This window comes from Manis pentadactyla, chromosome 10 (assembly GCF_030020395.1).
Source record: "Manis pentadactyla isolate mManPen7 chromosome 10, mManPen7.hap1, whole genome shotgun sequence".
Lineage (NCBI taxonomy): Eukaryota > Metazoa > Chordata > Mammalia > Pholidota > Manidae > Manis > Manis pentadactyla.
This window is the reverse complement of record NC_080028.1, coordinates 128741610-128765171: the sequence shown is the minus strand read 5'-3', so window position 1 is coordinate 128765171 and position 23562 is coordinate 128741610. Positions and strand designations below refer to the sequence as shown.

General features: G+C 63.7%; 1 protein-coding gene across 3 annotated transcripts in view; it reads left to right on the top strand.

Annotated features, from left to right (window-relative positions):
* PKD1 (polycystin 1, transient receptor potential channel interacting) overlaps window positions 1-23562 on the top strand; it is a 42537-nt gene that overhangs the window by 4271 nt on the left and 14704 nt on the right. For all 3 annotated transcript variants that reach the window (XR_005030853.2, XM_036915964.2, XM_036915965.2), the window contains exons 2-16: window positions 11216-11287; window positions 11406-11477; window positions 11716-11885; window positions 12149-12823; window positions 12926-13109; window positions 14104-14321; window positions 14515-14630; window positions 15026-15152; window positions 15424-15671; window positions 16140-16892; window positions 17671-17802; window positions 17978-18153; window positions 18348-18481; window positions 19002-22618; window positions 22824-22973. Coding sequence is in view for 2 of the 3 variants with exons in the window: in XM_036915964.2 (XP_036771859.2) it covers window positions 11216-11287; window positions 11406-11477; window positions 11716-11885; window positions 12149-12823; window positions 12926-13109; window positions 14104-14321; window positions 14515-14630; window positions 15026-15152; window positions 15424-15671; window positions 16140-16892; window positions 17671-17802; window positions 17978-18153; window positions 18348-18481; window positions 19002-22618; window positions 22824-22973 (6844 nt within the window). In the remaining variant the exon portion in view is untranslated. The remainder of the gene's footprint in view (window positions 1-11215; window positions 11288-11405; window positions 11478-11715; window positions 11886-12148; window positions 12824-12925; window positions 13110-14103; window positions 14322-14514; window positions 14631-15025; window positions 15153-15423; window positions 15672-16139; window positions 16893-17670; window positions 17803-17977; window positions 18154-18347; window positions 18482-19001; window positions 22619-22823; window positions 22974-23562) is intronic.

Here is a 23562-nt window from a genome sequence, read left to right as displayed (position 1 = left end):
TAATGGAGGGGTGGGAGGTGGGGCCTTTGCCGTGAGGCAGCGTGGAGGGGCCCTGGAGGGAAGTGGCGGAGCTGGCGTCTTCCAGAAGGACCACTGGCTGCTGTGTGGGCGGTGAGTGGGGGATCTGGGCATCCTGCAGTCTGGTCCTGTGCTCGCTAAGCTGCACGTGGCAGCCGGCACTTGGGAATTCAGAATGTAAAGGCATGTGTAACGTTAGCTTCCTGACGGGACATGGAATGCAAATTTACCAAACCTGTGGGCAAGAGGGCACCTACTGCCTCCTGAATGTGGTCCCCGGCAGGGCAAGGAAGTGCACGGGGGGCATTGGCCACATCTGTAACAGCTGGGGATGTGACGGGACTGACACCAGGGTGCCTGCAGCGCCAGCAGCCCTCAGGAACCAGGCCACATGTGGGAATAGTGAGGACAGCTACTCTCTGGAGGGCAGGCACACCTCTGAACAGGGCAGAGGGGGACCACGTGCAGATCACCGATGAGCGACTTGGAGCCGCAATACATGACAAACCCTCATGGCTCAATGCTAAAAAGACAAATGACACAACCAAGAACTGGGCAAAGGATCCGACAGCTACGCCTCCAAAGAAGATACACAAACACCAGTCAGCACATGAGAAGGCGTTCAACACCTGCCCTTCAGGGAGATGCACATCAAACCACAGCGAGATACCATTGCACACCACTGGGAGGGCACTCACCAGAGACAGAGGCAGGCAGCAAGTGCTGTGTGACGATGTGGCTAAACTGAAATTCTCATCCCCTGCTGGTGCGGACGTAGGGTGGACAGAACTCTAGGGAAGAGTCTGGCGGTTCCTCCGAACCTAGAACCACAGGACCCCGCACCTCCACTCCCAGGCGTCCAGGCAATGAAGCACACATCCATTCAGAAACTTTTACGTGAACGTTCACAGCAGCGTCATTCATAGTAGCTGCCAGGTGGAATCCCAAGTGTCCATCAACAGATGAGTGGGTGGGCAGAAGGCAGCCTGTCCACACCGTGGGATATTCCTCAGGGGTAAAAAGGAATGAAGCCCTGATATACGCCTCGCCACGATGAGCCTCGGAAATGTGCTCAGTGAAAGACGATGGACAGAAGAGCTAAGCGTTGAATGATTCCACCGATAGGAAATGCTCGGAACAGGCAAATCCGTGGAGGCCAAAAACCTATCAGTGTTTAGAGCTGGGGCGGGGGATAGAGTTCAGGGATGATGGCCAAGGAAGGTGGGGTTTTTGGGGCAGTGGAGTGTTCTGGAATTGGTAGACGGTTACACAACCTTGAGAACACAGCTGACCCTTGAACAACCAGGTTTGAACTCTGTGGGTCCACTTCTGTGGGGATTTTTTTCAATAAATGTATTGGAAAATTCTTTGAAAATTTGTGACACTTTGAAAAACGTTTTCTTTCCTCTAGCTTACTTTATTGTATGATACGCATAACATGCAAGACATGCTAGTTAGTGGTAAAACTTCCAGTTAACAGTAGGCTGTTGGTAGTTAAGTTCTGGGGGAGTCAAGTTGTGTGCAGACTCTTCCCTGGGCAGGGCTTTGGCGTCCCTAGCCCCTGTGTTGTTAAAGGGTAAACGATATACTAAAGACCACCAAAGTATACACTTTAGAAGGATGAACTTTTTAGTATGTGAATTATATCTGAATTAACAGATCTCTGAAGAAAATAGCAAGGGGCATGCACCTCCTCCTGACCTCTGCCTGGTCCTGTCCCTCCACAATTGTCAGGTGCTGGGCTCCAAGCTGAGCCCTTTCTGCCCTTTACCTCACGATGCCTTGTGGGAGTTGGAAGCATTCTTGGTCCCATTTTACAGACCAGGAAACAAGGCTCCTGAAGTTGCATCACTTCCTAGGGTCACATGGCTGGTGACTCGTGTCACAGAGGTGATTTCACCAGCAAACTCCAGGGTAAACCCCAGGACTGCACCAGCAGCCTGGCTCAGAGCTAGACACAAGGGGTGCCATCCCTGAGGGTCTGCGGCCCCTGTGACGGGGACCCGGTGGGCTCTGGGCTCAGGCCCTGCCCACCAGCCCCTCCTGGGACCTCGCTCACCCACCCCGCTCTGGTCCTGCCTGCTTACTTCCTGTTTGATTCCAGGAAGAAGGCCTGGGAATCCGGCATTATGGGGGCCTGGGTCCAACTTGGTTCGCATCTCAACGCCTCCACTGTCTGTGTGACCTTGGCCAAGTCACTCAGCCTCTCTGAGCTTTGGTTTCCTAACCTGCAAAGTGGGCGCCATGATGGGTGCAGCTTTGGGGGTTGACCAGAGCTGAGGGCATGAGGGCATCCCAGGACTCAGCGATTGTAACCGCCGTGGATGTAGCCCAAGTCCCCTCCTGTCCACGTTCTCGGAGCCCTTGCCTTGTCACCAGGAGATGGGTTCCTGGGACTGGCCCTGCCCCAGAGCAGACTGAGCACAGAGCCTGAAGTGGCACCCGGAGCAGGCGCCCTTGTGCTCACAGGCTGCGTTGTGCCGCCCAATGCTACAGGGTGAGGCGGGGGAAGGTGGACGCAGCAGGCTCCTGCACAGCCCTCAGCACCCAGCGCAGGGAGGCCCCGTGTCTGACCTCGAGGTGCTGTCACACAGGGCCCAGTGGCTGTTAAGGTTCCCGACACCCTGCACTTGTATTTTAATCTCAGTTTTCCTCGCTTGCGTTTTTGATGTGGTATTAGGTGTGGAGGGTAACAGTGGAGTTGTGGGGCATGAACGGCGCCCTGAGCTCTGGTGCTCACCTGGTTCTGGGCTAAAGATGTGGCACCACTGAACTTCGCACAGGCCAGTCCCTGTGCCCCCACGGCTCAGCTGCCAGCCTGGGCTGCACACACCTGGCGCAGCCTTCTGATTTTGTGCCACCAGTGCTTTTGGACGAGGTATGCCCATTTTGTGACCCCTGGTTGGGTGGCATCGCCGGCTGTGGTCCTGCCCCTGGGCCCTGCTGCCTTCGCTCCCCCACTTGGGGTGCCCATGCCGCCAGGCTGGGAGGTGGAGACCCTGGCTTCTGCGGGGGACCCTGGCTGGGGTTTCTTTCGAGTGAGAAGGCCATTTAGGATGGAGACACACATTCTCCTCCAGAATGCTCTGTGGTCAGCGCCAGTGGCAGGAATCCGGACGGCCCAGCCCACTGCGCGCTCTGGAATGAGAACATCCCATTTCCCCCTCTGCTGTTTGGGTGCTGGCAGCCCTCTGGGCTCCGCCGCGCTGGGGCCTGGCCCCCTGTGCTGGGTGTCTGTGTGTCTCCGGCCGGCCGAGGCGGGGACTGCGTCCATGGGGTGGGCCAGTGTGCGGTGGAGGCGCTGGCCGAGAGTGCCTGCAGCCCTGCTGTGAACAAAACGCAGCTGGAAAATGCAGCTCACGTCCTTTTTTCCCGGAACACCTCATTCTTTGTGGCTTGGCGACTGTCTCTGCCAAGGGGCCCAGTTGTGCCCAGCCGTCCGTGCCAGGGAGGGGGCTGTGTTTGGGAGCCAAGGTGGGCAGGGCCATCTCCCCGAGGTGCCCGTGGGCCCAGGCCTGGCAAAGTGTGCTGTTCCTGAGTGTAGCAGCCCCCATGCCCTGAAGGCATGGAGCCCTTTGGGGATCCTGTGGGGCCACCCTGGAAGGGCTTTGTCCTGAGGCAGGGCGGGGGGCCGGTGCCCAGCCAAGGCTGACAGCTGTGGGGGGCCCCAAGGCCTTGCATCTCCAGACTGTGCTCTGTAGCCCTGGTGTCACGGTGGTTCATGCCGTCGGCCATGCCCAGGAGCCCAAGGGTGATGGGATCACCAGCCATGCTGCACTAGTACCTATGCCCCAGAAAGCCAAAGGTCCTGCACTGGCTCCCCGGCCAGGTTGGGGGAGAGCCTGGCTGCTTTTCTCCTCCTGTCCTCAGACTCTGGGTGGTGACGGTGGGGTGAGGAGGCCCAGCACCTGTCTGCAGAGGGGATGGCGCGCCCCTGTCCTGGCTGCCTGCAATGTGGCGCAGCACAGAGGGACAAGCCAGCTGAGGGCAGCTCCCGTGGGCACTTGTACCGGGTCTGGAGGGAGGTAGGGTGTCCCAGACGCTGGGTCTTTTCCTCCCCGGCCCTGAAGGGTGGCCCCAAATCCCCAGCGGCACGTGGATCCTCTCCTGGGCAGGCCCCCTCCTTCCCAGCCCCTTGCCCCAACCCTGGCCTTGTTAATGCCCCTACGAGGCCGCCTCTGGGCGCGCTGATCCCGAGGTGGCCCTCCTCAGGGCCGGGCCGCGTCCTCCCAGCCTAGTGTGGGGGATGCCCCGCACCCTCCTCTCCTTCCTGCGCTCTGAGGCCTGGGGCCCCCTCCCTGTCCCAGCCTGAGGTCCTAGGGGGTCCAAGGAGGGCGATGGCGGGCGATGGCACCATACCAGATGCCTGTGTCTCATCCTGGTGAGAGGTCAGCTGTGGTTTGTGAAGCCTGGTGAGGGAGCCCCTCGAACGCCCGGCTGCCTGAGGGGCAGGACCCCCACCCGCTGCCTCCCCTCCCCACCCTCCCCCTCCTCACTGACTCCCCAGGCCCTGGTTGGAGCAGTGGGTGGGGGGGTGCAGAGCTGGGTGGGTCTGGCTGCCTCCTGCCCTTCCCCCTGGAGAGCCTGCCCCCGGGCTGCCCCTGAGCTGGCCCTCTCATGTTTTCCTTTAAATCAGCTCTGCCTTCTAACTTGAATTTGTTAATTCAAACATCATCATTTCCGGCGCTGGAAGCCGGCCTTGCTGTCCATAAATAGACTGGAGTGGAGACAGATTGAGGCAGTTGCACTCAGATTGGCTCCGTTGCCCCAGGCCAGCAGCCCCCAGCAGTCCATGGCAAGGCTGAGGGGTGGGCAGGGGCCTGGGGGTGTGGGGCCCCGAGGGGTGGGGAGCCAGCTGTGCTTGGGGGGCTTGGCTCCCTCTCTTCCCTCCTGCCTGGGCTTGGCTCCCACGGGATGTGCCAGGGGTCCCCCTTGCTGGGCTGAGGACACCTCCTCTTCTGCAGAGTCTGGGGGGCCTCCAGGGAGAGGCCAGGCCGACTGAGGCTGTGTTTCCTGGAGGTCTGGGCCTGGGGGCGGCGTGAGGTGCCTGCTGCCGCAGTGCTGTCCCGTCCTGCCAGAGGGAGGAGGCGCTGCTGGCTCAGAGGAGCGGCTTACATAACACTGCAGGCAGCCCCTCCGGAGCCTGTTCCCCCCAAGCCCTGTTTCCAGGGAGGCAGCCAGCGCCGGGTAGGGTGTGGGCTGGGGCCTGGCGCTCGCCCCCGCCGCTGACCACACGCGCCTGGAATGTACAGATGTTTCCCTGGGGGGCTCCAACTGGCCCCAGGCCCCGCCCAGCTCACACCCGTCCTTGGCAGAGGAGGAAACTGGGACTGTTCAGGGCTGCAGGGCAGGCTTCCTGCTGGTCTGGAGCCTGCGTTGCTGCAGCTCTAGATGGGGCTATGTGCGGGGTCACCCGGGGCCTAGGGCTGCCCCAGACCTGTGGTTTGTGGGGACCTCCTCCGTCTCCGCCTCTCACACCCTGACCCCTCACCTTTACGTGTTCCCCTCCCTCCCGCCAAGGCCTGGGATGTGAGCAGGGCAGGCAGGGCCGCGCCCCGTGTGGGGAGGGGGAGGCCACGTTGTCCTTAGGATGGGGTCCCTTGGCATCTCCTGCTGGGTGCCTCCACCTTGATGGTGGGAGAAGGGATCCCTCAGGGAGGGCTCATGCCCCCTTCTCATGAAGACATCTGATCTGGGAGGCAGCGGGTGTCAGGCCTGCTGGGCATTGTGGGGGAGGGGAAGAAAGGTGTGGGGGGCAGAGGGGGTCTGGCCAGCACTGAGAGGGGCCATCTCGGACCGTGGGCTGGGGGGTCCACCCGCCAGCCCCCTCCTTGGTGCCTGGGGAGGCGACACACGTGCCATTGCGGTGTGTATGGGTCCCCAGGCTCCCCCTCTCCCAGCGAGCTGGCCCGACCCCTTCAGCGCTGGCCCAGGACCTCTCCGGTGTGCTGTCCAGCCAGGCCGCCAGGCCTCTTCCCAGTGGGGCTGCTGTCGTGCTTGGCCAGCCACTGCTGCTTCAGCCACTGTGTCGGGCTCCCGTGGGCGGCCCCCAGGGCCTTGGGTGTCGTCCTCGAAGCCCTTGTCATTCTCATCATCGTTGACCCCCAGTCCCCACGTGGAGCAGGAACCTGAGTGTGCGGGCAGGGCCTCTGACCACGATGGCATCACCTGCGGGTGGAGGAAGCCCAAGGGGCTGGAGTAGGGCAGGGCTGGCCTGCGGCTGCCTTGGTGTCCCCCAGAACAGTGATGGCAAGAGCGGATGGAGATGTGGGCGAGTGGCCGTTCAGGACCTCGGGGCTGTGGGCAGTGGGGCTGGAGGAGGCTCCCACTTCCCCCTGGTGTGGCCCCTCCAGAGCCTCCCTCCAGTGTCCCCCCAGTGTACCCCTCTAGTGCCCCCAGCCCCTCCCCGGCATCCACAGTGCCCCCAGCCCACATGGCCTGTGCAGATGTTCCCCACACCTGGGGGCAGGCTGGGGCTCGGGGCCTGTGCAGTGGCACCTGGCTCTTGTCCTGGAGCTGCCCATAGGGACAGGAGCTTGGCTCAGTAGGGCCGTGGGGCCCTCTGGTGTTTCCTGTGCACCGTGTGTCTCCCCCAGGCCCAGGTGAGTGCCGTGGAGAAGGGGTTTGTCTGCGCTGCAGTGCAGGGAGCACTAGGCCAGTGCCTGAGGCAGGGGTGAGGCTTCAGTGGGCTGGGGGAGGCAGAGCAGGGCCTGGAGCCCTGAGCTGGAGGGCCAGGGTGGGCACTGCTGCGGCGGCCTGGACACTGAGCTTGGCCTGCCCTGGTTTCTCAGGCACCACAGAGGCCCCCAACCACCACCACTCATGATGGGTTTTCCAGAAAACAAGATGTGGAAAAACATTTTAGAGATTTTCCTTCTTTCCTCCTCTGCTTGAAGCCTGGCTGAGGAGCGTCCCTGGCACCCTGGGCACATCTTGTGCCTGCACTCACCCTTGTGTCCCCAGCACTGCTGCATCTTGAGCCCCTGCAGCCCTGTTTCTGCCAGTGTTGCCGACTCCCTCAGGTCAGCCACCAGGAAGTCCAGAGGTGGGTCTAACTAGAGCTCCTCGCAGCACAGCTGCTGCCATGCCAGAGCTTGTGCGTGACCCGGCAGCGGGAGTCTGGCAGCCCCTTGCGGCCTCGCAGCCGGCTGTGGTCCGTGCAGAGGTGGAGCGCCTTGGCCTGTGCTGGGAGACACCTCGTGTCCCTTTCCTTTTTGGAAAGCAGACATGACTGTCCTAAATTGTTTATTAGGTGAGGCTCTCTCAGACGTTGCTCGTATTAATGGTGTCGGTGGGGCCTGGGGTGTGCTGCCTTCCCCAGGCTGCCAGGCGAGAGCCCCCAGCCGCCTGGTGGGACCTGCCCTTGCCACGCATGGCACAGCTCCTGTGGCCTTCAGCTGCTGGCACTGCATCCCCTGTGCCTGGGGGCTGGTTTGGGATGTGCTGGGTGCCGGGAAGTCTTCTGGGAGCTTCATGGAATGGATCGATAAGGATGACCTCAAAGAATTTGTACGTGGAATGTCCACCAACCGTTAAGGATCCGGGACTCTGAGAGTCCCGCAGTGGCGTCCGGCTCGCACAACAGCACCGAATACTTCAGGCCAACGGGCTGGTTGACGCCACCGTGGACAGGCCTGCCAGGGTCCCCTTGGGAACTGGACCTCTGTGGCTGCCGTGCCGCCTGCCAGTCCCATTCCTGGCACGACCTCCTTGGCCTCGTCTCCCAGGCTGCGGGCTTCATGGCGCCAGTGGGGCAGGGGTCCCCGAGGCACACAGCGAGCGGCACTGCCCACAGCGCGCCCTGGGAGCAAATGCATCTGCCAGATGGCTGCCCCTCCACAACTCCCGGACACACACGCGAGTGCCCGTTTGGCTCCCCATGGCGGCTGCCGGATGGGAAGGAAGGGGCCTTTGTCCCCCATGTGGGAGAGGACAGGAATCAAGGCTCCATTGGTGGGGGAGAGGAGGGGACCCTGCCAGCAGGTCCCACCCCTGTGCCCCCTGGCCCCCAAAGGCCTCTCTGCTCCTGGTGTTCCTGGAACCCAAACTCTGGCCGTGGCCCCTGTCCCACAGCCCTTGGGGGGAGGGGACCTGAGTGCACACACATACCTGTCTCCAGACGGGAAACCCAGACGCTCCAGGAGTCTGTGCCTTGTCAGGGGGCCTAGCTTGGTGGGCCAGGCAGGGCTCTGGCCTTCAGCCCACTGCCAGTGGACAGGCCACTTCTTGGGATGAGCAGCCTTGCTGCCCTGACCTCTGCCAGGGTGTCCCCAGGCCCCCTGGCCCGCCCCCTTGCCTTCTGCTTCCCTTGGAAACCTCTGCTCCAGGCCCCTTGGGCAGCCTGTCTGTCCCCTCTTGCACGGAAGCTCCCGCAACCCATTCCTCCTGTTCCAGTGGCAGAGTGAGAGTGGAACGTCGCGGGGACCTGCCTGATCTCGAGAATGGGGTTGTTCCTGTGTGCGTGCTGCTGGCACTTCTGTGGGACAGCTGCAGGGTGTGGGGCTGCATTTTGCACCAGCCCCTCCTGCCTGTGCACCAGCCGGGCTGCACCTGCCTGAAGGCCAGGGTTCTCCGCCGCTGGGACAAGAGGGCCAGGGGAGGAGAATCTGTGGCTCTCAGCGCGAGTGGCTCCACTGTTCCCAAAGCCATTGGCTTGCAGGGCGAGGGTGGCGTTGCTGGGTAAGGGGCACCTGCACTGCCATTTTGTACTTCCTGCTAAAGTAGAACTTGTCAGTTTGGGTGTCCTATGCCCCCACCTGGTCGGGCCCTTTGCCTGGTCCTGGCAGGAGCTGTGGCCTCTAGCCCCACGGAACCCCGGCCAGTCTGGCAGAGATCCCTCTGCCCGGAGCATCCCAGCCCCACTCAACTTGCCTGTCTGGTCCTGTTTGAGGTCACCCTGGTAGCCCCTCTTGCAGTAGCCCCTGCGTCCCTGAGTGGCTGTGTCTTGCCCGCCTACCTCCTGTGCCTTCTGACTGAGGCCTCAGTGTGGGGCTGCCCATGGCCTGCTGCCGCCCAGGCGGGCTGAGGCCGGTGGAGGGTGATGTCCCCCTACCGTCTGGTCCATGCAGCAGTGGTGGCTGATCCACCGCATGGAGGAGAGACCAGTCTCCCAGGGGTGAGCTAACTGTGTCCTTAGTGGGGGCCGGAAGGGAAACTGAGCCCCTCGGATCCTGCCCCCATACAGGTCATCTGTAGACTGGGGGTGGCCCCCTGGCATGTGGGAAGCCAGAACAGCAGCAGTCTGGCTGAGACCCAGCTCTCAGCTCCCAGCCCTTGACAGAGAGCCAGGATTCAAACACCCGTCACCCTGAGGCCTGTGGTGGCCCGCAGGTCTCCAGGGAGGAGCAGCGGTCAGGAGCTGGAGTGGGCTCTTTTCCTGAGCCTGGCTCCCTGTGCTCGTGGGTGAGTCCTTGGAGCCTGTGTGTGGACGCCACAGTCTGGCTGGCCCGCAGCGCCCTGGTCTCCAGGAGGACCTCGATTTTACAGCCGCCTGTTCTTATGAAGCTCCTGCTGTATTTGGGGCATACTGAAGAAAGGACCCATTCCAGAGGGTGACTGATGTGAACTGGGCTCGAGGACACCCCCACACTGCCACTGGAGCTTGGGCAGGTGCCAAGAATAGGGGTCTAGACCTGCTGTGGCCAGGCCAATGATGGGGGTCTGGGTGTTTGAGGAGCTCGGTCGGCAGGACCTGGAGATGACAGGACCTCCCCTGGCCCCTGTGCGACTGGATGGGCAGTGCGGGAAGAGCAGGGTTGGTGAGAGGTGCTCCGGGGACATGAGAGGGTGAGCAGAGGCTCCTTAGGTGGGAGGCCCAGGCCTCATCAGTCTGGAGGCCAAGGCAGGGAGTCTGCGGGGGCTGGGGGAGCCCAGGGAGGGCACGAGGAGGATGGAGCAGGCAGCTGGCGGGGTCTGCAGAGTCAGGGTGGTCCACGGTCCTGTCCCGAGAGGGGATGGGTGGAGGGGACAGGGCCCCTGGCCTGCTTGCCAGAAGGAAGGTGGAGTGGCCGATGCGTGCATGCTCTGAAGCTCCCAGAGGGGTGGTGGCACGCTGACCAGGAGGGCCGGGCGCTCACCGCCTGTCGCCAGCGCCGCGGGGTTCTGAATGCCTGGGACGGGCGGGTCAACAGCACTGTTGGACTTCTGTTCCCATCCGTGTCTCAGGTGTTTCCCACACAGTTGGGATGCCTGCTTTCTTTTTTTGGTCACCGCCTCTTGTTTTTAGCCTTTTTTTTTCCTAGTAGAGCTGGCTTTTCCTGTGATTTGTCAGCAGTGTGAATCAAGGGGGTTGTGGGCCTTAGTCTGTCAGCTAAAGTGCCGGCACTTGTTCCCAGACTGTAGCTTGTTTTGTGATTTTATATTTTTCGTGGATGTTGCATTTTTTTATGTTCTTGGATATTCTTGTTTTTGATGCTTTATTTCTGCTCATGTTTTCGTGCTTTGGAAATGAGCCTGTTCTGATTCTTCTGGTGTGATGGGCTCTGCAGTATGGTTACATTTGACTTTGAGCCTCCTGGGGTTTACTGAGATCCAGCTCCTGGTCGTTTGTGTCCCTGACACATAATCCCGTCTGTCTTTGTGTGGTTCTTGCAGGTCAGAGTCTGTTCTAGGAGGTGCCTCTGCTTCCTCGCCCTCCCTTCTGCGCTGACATCTTTAGCACGATTTAGTGTAACCCATATTCCAGCCTTTCCTGATGATTCTCACCCAGTTATGCTTCCTGTGTGTTACCTTCGTATCTAGGGCTCTTACTGGGGTGGTGTGAACCTTGAGGTTCAATATGGGCTGTCGCCATTGCTATGATACGGGGTTGCCCACCCCCTCCCCACTTACCTGGTCTTTGTACCCACTGCCTCTCGGGGGCCTGGGGCTGAGCTCCTGGGCTGCCGTGGTGTATTGTGAGCCCTGTGTGGAGGGGAGTGGAGTCTGCGCTCCGTGGTGTCGGTTAACCCTGCTGGGCCAGGGGGCAAGGCACTGTGGGGTGGTGGGGAATGGTGGGTGTGAGGGGCCCCAGCTCTCTCCTGCCTCAGTTTCCCCATGTGAGAGCTCATTTGGATCCTCCATTTGGCCCTGGTTATAGGGAGCTGAGAGAGTGGGAGGGTGCACCTTGGGGGTGTTGGTGAGCTTCTGGGGTGGGCCTGGGTCGGCTTTGTGCTGTCCCCAGGGCTCCAGTGCTGACCCGCATCCACTCTGCTCCCAGGGACATCTCCCACAACCTGCTCCAGGTGCTGGACGCCGGGCTCCTGGCCAAGCTCTCCGCGCTGACGCAGCTGTGAGTGTCCCCTCCAGGGGGTCTTGGATTCTACAGGGTGGGCAAGTGGCAGCTGCCTGTCACTGTTGCAGTTATGGGGGCTTCTCTCAGACCCTGCCGAATCCCCCCTTTCTTCCAGGGACATAAGCAACAATAAGATTTCTACATTAGAAGAAGGAATATTTGCTAATTTATTTAATTTAAGTGAAATGTAAGTTGTGTTGTTTTTGGTGGGTGTCAGTGGCTGGGTCTGGCCCCCCTAGCCCCCTGGTCTTCTGCTCCGGCCTCCACACCTCCCCAGTTTAGGGCCAGACCTTGGTGCTACCACGGGGGTGGTGGGATGCCGCACCGGTCACGCAGCTGCTCGTGGGGGGCGAGGCAGACCCTTCCTTGAGGCCCCCACCCCTGCCCAGCAGTCCGCTGAGCACCTGACCCAGCCCCTCCCACAGAAACCTGGGCGGGAATCCGCTAGAGTGCGACTGTGGCCTGGTGTGGCTGCCCCGCTGGGCGGCTGAGCAGCAGGTGCGCGTGCTGCGGCCCGAGGCAGCCACGTGTGCTGGGCCCGGCCCCCTGGCTGGCCGGCCCCTCCTGGGCGTCCCCTTGTCAGACAGCCTCTGCGGTGAGTGCAGGTGGGATGCAGGTGCCTGGGGTCACCAGCCTGGGGTGGGGAGGCGAGGACGTGGGGACAGGTGCACCTGGGGAATAAGGACAGGGGCCGACTGCCCAGTTGGGGGTCAGGAAGGCCTTCTGGGTGGCAGAAGTCAGGGGCGGTGCCAAGTGGCATGCAGCTGGTGGAGGGTCAGGTAGGGGGATGTGGCCTGCAAACGGGGCAGAAAACAGTGGGATGGGCACAGCACAGGACTGGCTCGTCTGCCCCTCCAGGTGAGGAGTATGTTGCCTGCCTCCCCAGCAACAGCTCTGGTGGTGCCCTGACCCTGGTGGCCTTCAGAACTGCCCGTGAGGGCCCTCTGGCGCCCAAGGCCTGCAGTGCCTTCTGCTTCGCAGCTGGCCAGGGCCTCGCGGCCCTCTCAGAGCGGGGCCAGTGCCTGTGCGGGACGGCCCAGCCCCCCAACGCCTCCTCGGCCTGCCTGCGCTTCTGCTCCAGCCCCCCGCTGCGCCCTGCTCCTGCCTGTGGGGGCCCCACCCTCCTCCAGAACATCTTCCCTGCCTCCCCAGGGGCCACCCTGGTGGGGCCCCAAGGACCCCTGGCCTCCGGCCAGCCAGCAGCCTTCCACATCACTGCTTCACTGCCCATCAGCTCCACACGCTGGGACTTTGGCGACGGCTCCCCCGAGGTGGACGTGGCCGGTCCGGCCGCCACCCACCGCTATGTACTGCCCGGACGCTATCACGTGACTGCTGTGCTGGCCCAGGGGGCTGGCTCAGTTTGGCTTGGGGTGGACGTGAAGGTGGAGGCAGCGCCTGCCGCCCTGGAGCTCGTGTGTCTGGTCTCGGTGCGGAGTGAGGAGACCTTCGAGCTCAGTGTCCGAAATCGTGGCGGCTCAGACCTGGACGCCACCTACAGCATCATGACCCTGGGCGACAAGCCGGCCCAAGGTGGGGGCCTCCCCACTTCCAGGCCCAGCATTGGCAGAGGGGGGGGCAGGGTCCTGGTTGGGCACCCACATTGATGCCCCCATCCCTCTGCCAACCCCAAAGTGGTGCATCCGCTCTGCCCCTTGGACACCGAGATCTTCCCTGGTAATGGGCACTGCTACCGGCTGGTGGCAGAGAAGGCAGCCTGGCTGCAGGCTCAGGAGCAGTGCCGAGCCTGGGCCGGGGCCGCCCTGGCCATGGTGGACAGCCCTGCCATCCAGCACTTCCTGGTCTCCCGGGTCACCAGGTACCCTGCGCCCACCCTCCGAGAGGCTGGGCGTCCGGGCCCCAGAACACTGTGTGGGGCCGAGCCCGAGGCTTGAGGAGGGCCAGGAGGAGAGGAGGGGAGGGGGTGCTGTGTGCAGCTGGCCAGCCTGCCTCCTGGACGTGAGGTGAAGGGCCCAGCTGACGGCTGTTCCCATCAGCCTCTGGACACAGATGTGGGTGCGGGGGGGGTCTATGCCCGCTGCGGGAGGTGCCTCCAGACCTGTATCCTGTTGCCTGCCTGTCCTGTGTTGGGGCCCTCCTGGCGGGGGTGGGACGGTTCTGGTGACCTGGGTGGGCGGTGCCGCTGTGCACAAGGAGCCTCGTGGATGTTCTTGTCACCCCAGGCCTGTGGGCAAGCGGGCTTCCCTGTTGTGGGCATTAGGGGCCACTCTGCCTGGTCTCATTCTGCCCTCAGCACCTGCTGTGGCTGGTGGGGCTGGAGGCCAGAGCCCCACCTCTCCCAGGAACCCTGTATGGGAGAGGGCTGACTGGACCACGGATCACACCATGGACATCCTCAGGGTCCAGAAGGGGAGACCGAGGCCCCAAGTCCTCCAGGCCATGCCTGCGTTCACTCCACATCAGCTCTGAGCACTCACCTCCTCCCCCGTCCCTGCCCAAGTGTCCACAAGCCCTGCCTCCAGAACGGTCTGCCTGTCCTAGCAGAGCTGTGGGGAATAGCCCGTTTGGGGTTTATACGCAGGTGTCTTGGCCCCCAAATGGCATCCCTCTGATGTGCACGGGTCTGTGTGGCCCTCGGCCGCTGAGGCTATATGGGCGTGTGTGGCAGGGTGGGAACTGCGTGGGCCTTGCCTGCCAGGGCATGTCTCTGGGCCTCATCTGGAGAGCAGGGGCAGGGACAGGGCCCAGCAGATGGGCTGCTGTGAGGAGCCTATGCTCAGAGAGAAGGCAGACTAAGGGGCACCTGTCTTCAGGAAGCCCCCTGAACACGCGCACCGCACTGTCTGCTTCAGGAGCCTGGATGTGTGGGTTGGTTTCTCTGCTGTGGAGGGAACGGTGGCAGGCGTGCCCCTGGCGGAGGCCTTCAGCCTGGAGAGCTGCCAGAACTGGCTTCCCGGGGAGCCGCACCCCGCCTCGGCTGAGCGCTGCGTGAGGCTCGGGCCCGCCGGCCAGTGCAACACGGACCTGTGCTCCGCGCCGCACAGCTACGTCTGTGAGCTGCAGCCTGGAGGTGTGCTGGGGCCACTGCCGGGCGGGGGGCCCTCCTGCCCTGGCCTTATGGTCCCCTGTGTTCCTCAGCTGAGCGCCTGCTGTTGTCGAGCTGAGCCTTCCCCTGATGAAACAAAGGTGGAGGGAGCTGGGGGTGCTTGCGGGGGCTCAGTCCCAGGCCGGCCAGTCCCACACTGCACACTCACCCCCGCCAGGCCCCGTGTGGGATGCGGAGAACTTCCTTATGGGAGCGCCCGTTGGGGACCTGCAGGGGCCCCTGAGCCCCCTGGTGCAGCTGGAGGCCCTCTCAGCCCCGCAGGAGGCTGTGGAGGTAGGCGGCCCGCGGCCCCTCGGGATGCGGTCCGGAGCGTGTGCGTGCCCCGGGGGCTGTGTGTCTGGAGCACAAGCTCTCTCCACCTCACTGCCGACCGTGTGTGCCGCAGAGACAGTGTGGAGGGGAGAGGCCGTGCCCTGCTCCAGGAGGGCGCCCAGGGGGTCTGAACCTTCTCTCTTGCTGTTGGTGGGCTTTTAAAAACCAAGTCGGGGCCCTCACAGACAGTTTCAGACTGACTTTCCTTCCGAGGGACGGCGTTTCCCAGCGTGGGACAAGGTGCACGGAAGCCTCCAATGCCCCGTCTGGTGGCTTCTTGCCCACTTACCTGCTTGGGGTGGGGCTGGGCTGCCGCCAGGCTGCAAAACCAAACAGCATGCCTCCTGGCCCCCCAGGTGATGGTGTTTGCAGGCCTGGGCCTGAGCCGAGAGGCCTTCCTCACCACTGCTGAGTTTGGGACTCAGGCGCTCAGCCGGCCTGCCCAGCTGAGGCTGCAGGTGCACCGGCCCCAGGGAGGAGCAGGTGGGGCTCCATCCTGGTGGGGTTGGGGGGCTTGGGGGGCCTCTCTGTGCTGTCATGTCCTCTCGTCCCCTGGGCCTCCAGCCTCGAGGTGGACAGGGTGGATTCCACAGAGATGCCAACTCACACCTGGGGTCTCAAGGACAGACTGGGAGGGGCCTGCCTGGGTGGGGAGTGAGGGCAGGGGCCGGGGTGCAAGGCTGTGTCACAGCAGGGTGTCCCTGACTGAGGCTTGTTACCACACTTGGGCCCAACACCCCTCCTCTCCTTGCAGGAGCCCCAGAAAACAGCAGTGCACCTGACAGCAGGCCCCTGGAGAACAGGACCGAGCTGGTCCCTGCGTGCACCCCAGGGGGATACCTGTGCCCCAGATCCAACATCTGCCTGCCACTAGATGCCCCCTGCCGCCCTCAGGCCTGTGCTAACGGGTCCTCGCCAGGGCCAGGACGCCCTGGGGCCTCCTACACACTGTGGCAGGAGCTCCTCTTCTCCGTGCCGGCTGGGCCGCCGGCCCAGTACTCGGTGCGTCGGCCTCAAGGCCTGGTGCCGTGCCGCCTCCAAGCTCCCTAGGTCTGGGCCTCTCCAGATACAAAGTGCAGATTCTTCCACAGCCCCAGGTTCCTGCCCTGCCCCACGCCCTCCAGCCTCATCCCTCAGTGTGAAGCTGGTCTCCCCAGGGCCTTTGCACTGTGCAGGGCCTTCTGGGAGGACTCTCCCTCTGTCTTGGTGGGGCTGGCCTCTCCTGGCCTTCAGAGGAGTATCCCTCAGAGGCCCCCCAGTCCAGGAGGCCCTCTCTGCCCTTGCATGTGACTTTTGTCTGAGGCTGTCCCGGAGGGCTGTCCCCGCCACGAGTACCTGGGGTCCTGGGAAGCCTGGTGGAATGAGTGACTGTGAGCTGAGACCCCTGTGGGGTGGCTCTGGTGGCCAGATCCAGGGGATCCTGTTGGCCCACTGTAGGGCCTGACACAGCTTCAGTTCCCCCTCCCGTAGGTCACCTTCCATGGCCAAGACAGCCCCCTGCTCCCCGGTGACCTCATCAGCTTGCAGCATGATGCTGGGGCAGGCGCCCTCCTGCACTGCCCGCCAGCGCACAGCCACTCTGGCTCCGAGGTCCCGTACTTCTCCACGAGTGCCTCGGCCTGGCTGACCCGCCTGCCCGCCCAGCTGGAGGCGGCCCCAGCCGGCCCTGCCTGCACACTGAGGCTGCTGGCTGCCACGGAACAGCTCACCCCGCTGCTGGGCATGAGGCCCAACCCGGGGCTGCGGTGGCCAGGGCACTATGAGGTCCGGGCCATGGTGGGCAACAGTGTGTCCAGGCAGAACCTGTCCTGCAGCTTCACCGTGCTGTCCCCAGTGGCTGGGCTACGAGTCGTCCACCCCACCCCCCAAGATGGCCACTTCTATGTGTCCACCAACGGCTCGGCCTTGGTGCTCCAGGTGGACTCCGGTGACAGTGCCACAGCCACAGCGCACTGGCTTGGGGGCAGCATCTGCGCACCCTTTGAGGCCACCTGCCCCGCCACAGTGGCTGCCCTGGTGCCTGGCTGTGCCAAGGCCAATGCCACCCTGTTCTCAGTGTTGGCGCTGCCTGGGCTCAGCAAGGGTGAGCACGCCGTGGAGGTGGTGGTGGAGAACAGCGCCGGCCGTGCCAACCTCAGCCTGCCAGTGAGGGCGGAGGAGCCCATCAGCGGCCTCCGGGCCACGCCACGCCCCGAGGCCCGCGTGCTGCAGGGCGTCCTGGTGGTGAGTGGGGCCGCAGGGTGCCCTGCCCCTCCCCAGTGAGGAGGGGGCCTGCCGGGTCATGGGGATGCAGGGCGGTGTGGCCAGGCAGTTAGGAGCCCCTCACACTGCACTGACTCCTGTCACCGGTAAGTCGCCACTGGAACAGTGGCTCCCAAGTGCGCCTATTTGCTCAAGAAACACGTCGAACTCTTGGCCCGCCTCAGACCTCATGGAGCCTGGCTGCGGTTTGGGCAGCCCCTGCTGTGTTCCCACCTGGCTAAAGCCAGTGCTTTTGGGGGTGGGGCCTGGCGCCCCCCAGCCACTGTTGGTGCCCCTGGGAAGGGGCTGTCCCGGTCCTGGGGCGACCACTCTGCACAGGGAGGCTTGTGGCTCTGCTGCCTTTGCGTAGGGCTGTGAAGGGCTGTCTGCCCGCCCTGCCACCTGTGCTGTCGTGTCCCCTGACTTGCCCTGGACACACCTGTTCCGTCAAGTGACGCAGAGAAACGCCTAGAACCATGAGGCCCATTGAGCTATGCCTTCCGAATGGTGCTGTCCAACTGCGGGGTGAGCAGGAGCACCTGGGGAGGGTGCGTGGACTCAGATGTGGGTCCGCGCTTCACGCCCTGGTGCTGGGTCACCTTACAGGTGAGGAAGGCGAGGAGTCCAGAGGCCGAGGGGTGGGTGAGCCTGTGCTCGGCCCCAGGTGGCCTCCCTGGGGCACACGCTCTGTCCCCCCTACCCCTCCCGGGGAGGCATGTCCAGGGCAGGGCCACACAGCCCGCCTGTGTCCTCCCCACAGAGGTACAGCCCCGTGGTGGAGGCCGGTTCAGACGTGATCTTCCGCTGGACCATCGACGACAAGCAGTCCCTGACCTTCCACAACGTGGTGTTCAACGTCATCTACCAGAGCGCCGCTGTCTTCAAGCTCTCGGTGGGCGGGGCGTGCGGGGTGGAGTTGGGGGGCAGGCGCTGGGGCTCCCCTCTGCTTCCCGTTCCGCTCTGCTCCCAAGGACCCCACGCAGCTGAGGGTGAGTGCGGGGGCCTCCGTCCATGCTGCCTTGCGGCCTGCCCCCAGGCAGCCCACCGTCCACTGCCTGTCCCCACAGCTGACGGCCTCCAACCACGTGAGCAACGTCACTGTGAACTACAACGTCACCGTGGAGCGCATGCACAGGATGCAGGGCCTCCGCATGTCTGTGGTGTCGCCCGTGCTGCCCCTCGGTGCCACACTAGCGCTGGCTGCCGACGTGCTCGTGGACACAGCCGTGGATGTGGCCTTTCTGTGAGCTCGCTGGGCCAGGCCTGAGCAGGCTGGCGCCCGGTTCTCTCCTCAGCCACTTCTCTGTTGGGAGGTGCTGGGTGGCTAGGACCCTGAGAGGGGTGGGGGCTTCAGCAGGGTTGGGGGCACCCCTGTGGAAGCAGCTGACCCCCCAGTGCAACCTACAGCTGCTCACAGCCCACCTGCTGCCCTGGCAGGTGGACCTTCGGGGATGGCGAGCAGGTGACGGGCCAGTTCAAGCCTCCGTACAGCAAGTCCTTCCAGGTCCCGGACCCCACAGTGGCCCAGGTGCTGGTGGAGCACAACGTCACGCACAGCTACACAGTCCCAGGTGTGGGGGGGACTGCGGCCTGGCCTGGGGACAGCCCCTTCCGTGCAGCCTGGGCCCTGCCCTCCCGAGAGTGGAGGAGGGGTGTCGGGGTCAGTTGGGCTGGGCTGCTGAGCCCACGACTCAGGTCTGCTGGTCAGAAACTGGCCCTCCCTGTCCCCTTCTCTGAGTGTTTTTGAGGGGGAAGGGCGATTGCCTCTCAGTCATTGTTAAAACCCCAGAAGCCTCACGTGCAGAAGGCCAGATAAACAGAGGCTCCCACGGCCGGGCCCTGCGTTGGCGTCCACCCTTGTCAGCCTGAGCATGCCTGCACAACCCCCGCCCCTGTGCCGGCCTCACCCCACATGCCTCCCCATGAGGACCCCCAGGCAGGGGCCAAGGGTGCCCTCTGTTCACGTCTAACCTGGGCCCTGCCCCTGCCCCTCCCGAGAGGCCCACATGTGGCGGTGTGGGGTTCGGTAGAGATTCTGCCGAGCGGGTTGCGGTGGCCTCGGCCCCGGCCTCACAACAGCCTCTCCCCCAGGTGTGTACAACCTGACCTTGCTCGTGTCCAATGCCTTCGAGAACCTGACTCGGCAAGTACCTGTGAGTGTGCGCACCTCGCTACCCGCCGTGGCTGTGGCTGTGGGCAGCCGCATCCTGGTGGCGGGACAGCCTGTCACCTTCTCCCCACACCCGCTGCCTTCGCCCATGGGCGTCCTCTACTCATGGGACTTTGGGGACGGCTCCCCAGCCCTGGTGCAGCACCAGCCTGAGGTCAACCACACATTTGCCTCACGGGGCATGTACCATGTCTGCCTGGAGGCCAACAACACGGTGAGCAGTGCTGCGGCCTGCACCAGCATCCGTGTCCTTGACAGGCTCCGTGGCCTGGGCGTGAGGCTCAGCCCCGCTGTGGAGCAGGGCGCACCAGTGGTCATCAGCGCCACCCTGGAGTCGGGTGACAATGTCACATGGACTTTTGACATGGGGGATGGCACGGTGCTCTCAGGCCCTGAGGCCACGGTGGAGCACGTGTACCTACGGGCACAGAACTACACGGTGACTGTGGGAGCGTCCAGCCCGGCTGGCCGGCTGGCCCAGAGCCTCTCTGTGCAGGTCTTTGTCCTGGAGGTGCTGTGGATCGACCCCACGGGCTGTATCCCTGAGCAGCCCCATGCTCGTCTCACAGCCCACGTCACCGGGAACCCTGCCCTCCACATCTTCGACTGGACCTTTGGGGACGGCTCACCCAACATGACCATCCAGGGGGACCCCACAGTGACACACAACTTCACACGGAGTGGCACGTTTCCCCTGGCGCTGGTCCTGTCGAGCCGCGTGAATAAGGCACACTACTTCACCATCGTGTGTGTGGAGCCCGAGGTGGGCAACGTCACCCTGTGGCCTGAGAGGCAGTTTGTGCAGCTTGGGAATGCGGCCCAGCTGGCGGCCTGTGCCTGGCCCCCCTCTCCCTACCGCTACACCTGGGACTTTGGCACGGAGGCTGCCGCCCACACCGGGGGCCCCGAGGCCACGGTCACCTACCGAGACTCGGGCTCCTACCTGGTGACGGTCACAGCGTCCAACAACGTCTCGGCTGCCAACGACTCGGCACTCGTGGAGGTGCAGGAGCCCGTGGAGCTCACAGGCATCGAGGTCAACAGCTCCCATGTGCTGGAGCTGCAGCAGCCCTACCTGCTCTCCGCTGTGGGCCGTGGGCGCCCCGCCACCTACCTGTGGGAGCTGGGGGATGGCGGGCAGCTTGAGGGCCCCACGGTCACCCATGTCTACAATAGCACAGGCCGCTTTGCCATCAGGGTTGCGGCTTGGAATGAGGTGAGCCGCAGCGAGGCCAGGCTGAATGTCACAGTGCAGCAGCGTGTACGGGGGCTCAGTGTCAACGCCAGCCACACGGTGGTGCCCCTGAACAGCAGTGTGAGCTTCAGCACATTGCTGGAGGCAGGCAGTGACGTGCACTACTGCTGGGTGCTCTGTGACCGCTGCACACCCATCCCCGGGGGCCCCACCATCTCCTATACCTTCCGCTCGGTGGGCACCTTCAACATCATCGTCACAGCCGAGAACGAGGTGGGCGCCGCCCAGGACAGCATCTTCGTCTATGTCCTGCAGCGCATCGAGGGGCTGCAGGTGGTAGGCGGTGGCGGCAGATGCTGCTTCCCCACTAACCGCACGCTGCAGTTGCAGGCCGTGGTCCATGATGGCACCAACGTCTCCTACAGCTGGACTGCCCAGCGGGACGGTGGCCTGGCCTTGGCTGGCAGTGGGAAAACCTTCCTGCTCACTGTGCTCGAGACCGGCACGTACCATGTCCATCTGCGGGCCACCAACATGCTGGGCAGTGTCTCGGCCACTCGCACCGTGGACTTTGTGGAACCTGTGGGGTGGCTCTCTGCGGCCGCCTCCCCAAACCCAGCTGCTGTCAACACGAGTGTCACTCTCCATGTTGAGCTGGCTGGCGGCAGCAGTGTCATTTATATCTGGTCCCTGGAGGACGGGCTGAGCTGGGAGACCCCAGAGCCCTCCACCCTCCATGCCTTTGTTACCCCCGGCCTGCACCTGGTCACAGTCACAGCCAAGAATGAACTGGGCTCTATCAACGCCACCATTGAGGTGGCTGTGCAGGTGCCTGTGAGCGGTCTCAGCATCAGGGCTGGTGAGCTAGGCCGTGGCTTCGTGGCAGCCAGCTCCACTGTGCCCTTCTGGGGGCAGCTGGCCTCGGGCAGCAACGTGAGCTGGTGCTGGGCTGCTCTGGGTGGCAGCAAGCATGGCCAGCATGTCACCATGGTCTTCCCTGATGCCGGCACCTTCTCTGTTCAGCTCAACGCCTCCAATGCAGTCAGCTGGCTGGTAGCCACACACAGCCTCACAGTGGAGGAGCCCATTGTGGGCCTGGCGCTCTGGGCCAGCAGCAAGGTGGCAGCGCCTGGGCAACCGGTCCACTTTCAGATCCTGCTGGCCACTGGCTCAGCTGTCAGCTTCCGCCTGCAGGTCAGTGGGGCCGTCCCTGAGGTGCTCTCTGGGCCTCAGTTCTCCCACAGCTTCCCCCGCGTTGGGGACCACGCAGTGAGCGTCCAGGCTGAGAACCACGTGAGCAGGGCCCAGGCCCAGGTGCGCATCTTGGTGCTGGAGACCGTGGGTGGGCTCCAGGTGCCCAACTGCTGCGAGCCCGGCATTGCCACGGGTGCTGAGAGGAACTTCACGGCCCGGGTGCAGCGGGGCTCCCGTGTCGCCTATGCGTGGTACTTCTCCTTGCAGAAGGTCCAGGGGGACTCGCTGGTCATCCTGTCGGGCCGCGATGTCACGTACACCCCTGTGGCCGCGGGGCTGCTGGAGATCCATGTGCGTGCCTTCAACGATCTGGGCGGTGTGAACCGCACACTGGTGGTTGAGGTCCAGGATGTCATCCAGCACGTGGCACTGCACAGCGGCCGCTGTTTCACCAACCGCTCAGCCCGGTTCGAGGCTGCCACGAGCCCCAGTGCCCGGCGTGTGGCCTACCACTGGGACTTTGGGGATGGGGCCCCGGCTGAGGACACACAGGAGCCCTGGGCTGACCATTCCTACCTGCGGCCTGGGGACTACCGTGTAGAGGTGAATGCCTCCAACCTGGTGAGCTTTTTTGTGGCACAGACCACCATCACCGTCCACGTGCTGGCCTGCAGGGAGCCTGGAGTGGAGGTGGCCCTGCCCTTGCAGGTGCTCATGCGGCGCTCCCAGCGCAACTACCTTGAAGCCCATGTTGACCTACGGGACTGCGTCACCTACCAGACTGAGTACCGCTGGGAGGTGTACCGCACCACTAGCTGCCAGCGGCTCGGACGCATGGCCCGTGTGGCCTTGCCCAACGTGGACATGAGCCGGCCCCAGCTGGTGGTGCCACGGCTGGCACTGCCCGTGGGCCACTACTGCTTTGTGTTTGTGGTGTCATTTGGGGACACACCACTGGCGCAAAGCATCCAGGCCAATGTGACAGTGGTCCCCGAGCGCCTGGTGCCCATTATCGAGGGTGGTTCGTACCGTGTGTGGTCAGATACTCAGGACCTGGTGCTGGATGGGAGCAAGTCCTATGACCCCAACTTGGAGGATGGTGACCAGACACCACTCAGCTTCCACTGGGCCTGCGTGGCCTCGACGCAGGTCAGCCGCACTGCGGGGCGGGACCTCCCCCACCCCTAGTGACTCCCTTGTGCTAATGAGCTCAGCAGGGCCCTGGGCCCCGCCTGATGACTGAGTACCTGATGGGCCTGATCCCAGGAGGGGGGGGGTCTCCCCAGCAGTCCCCTGGGCTGGCCCTGCTTTGAAGTAGATCGGGGGTCTCACTGCCCCCCGTTGTGGGCTGCAGAGTGAGACAGGAGGGTGTGCGCTGACCTTCGGGCCCCGTGGGAGCAGCACGGTCACCCTCCCCCGGGAGCGCCTGCAAGCCAGCGTGGAGTACACCTTCAGCCTGACTGTGTGGAAGGCGGGCAGGAGGGAGGAGGCCACCAACCAGACAGTGAGTGCTCGGCCTGGGCCCTGCGGCACGGGGCGGGGCGGCCACGGGGGCAGGGGTGTCGCTCCAGATGCCTCGAGGTGGTTGGTTTTCTAAGTTACTGCTTCTAACAAACGTCCTGTGAAGCATGGCTTCCTCACAAGCAGCCATACGCCACGCTGCGTAACAGTCCCCTCAGCGTGCTGGGGGAACACGCCCCCTCCTAGAGCCACACTCAAGGCACCCTCCCCAGACCAACCAGGCGGATCAGGACACCCTGGGGCTCCCCCATGGCAGCATCCTGATGCCACTGGGCGGGGCCTGCTGATGCAGGCAGGTGCGCCCGGCTCTGTCGGGGCTGGGGGAATGTCCTGCCCCTGGTGGGGGTGAGGGGCATGCCCAGAGGAGCCGCCTGGTTGGGCTCAGCGGTCACTCATCGACCATCATAGGCAAGCACCTACCCACCGCCGCCTGTGTGCCAGGCCCAAGCTGGGCGCCGGATGCTGCAGAAAATAAGCCTACCGTGGTCCATTCCTTTAGACGAACCCTGCTGCCCAGGCTGGGAGACACAACCCTATGACTGCATGGAGGGCTGAGCTCACAGGGCCCTGGC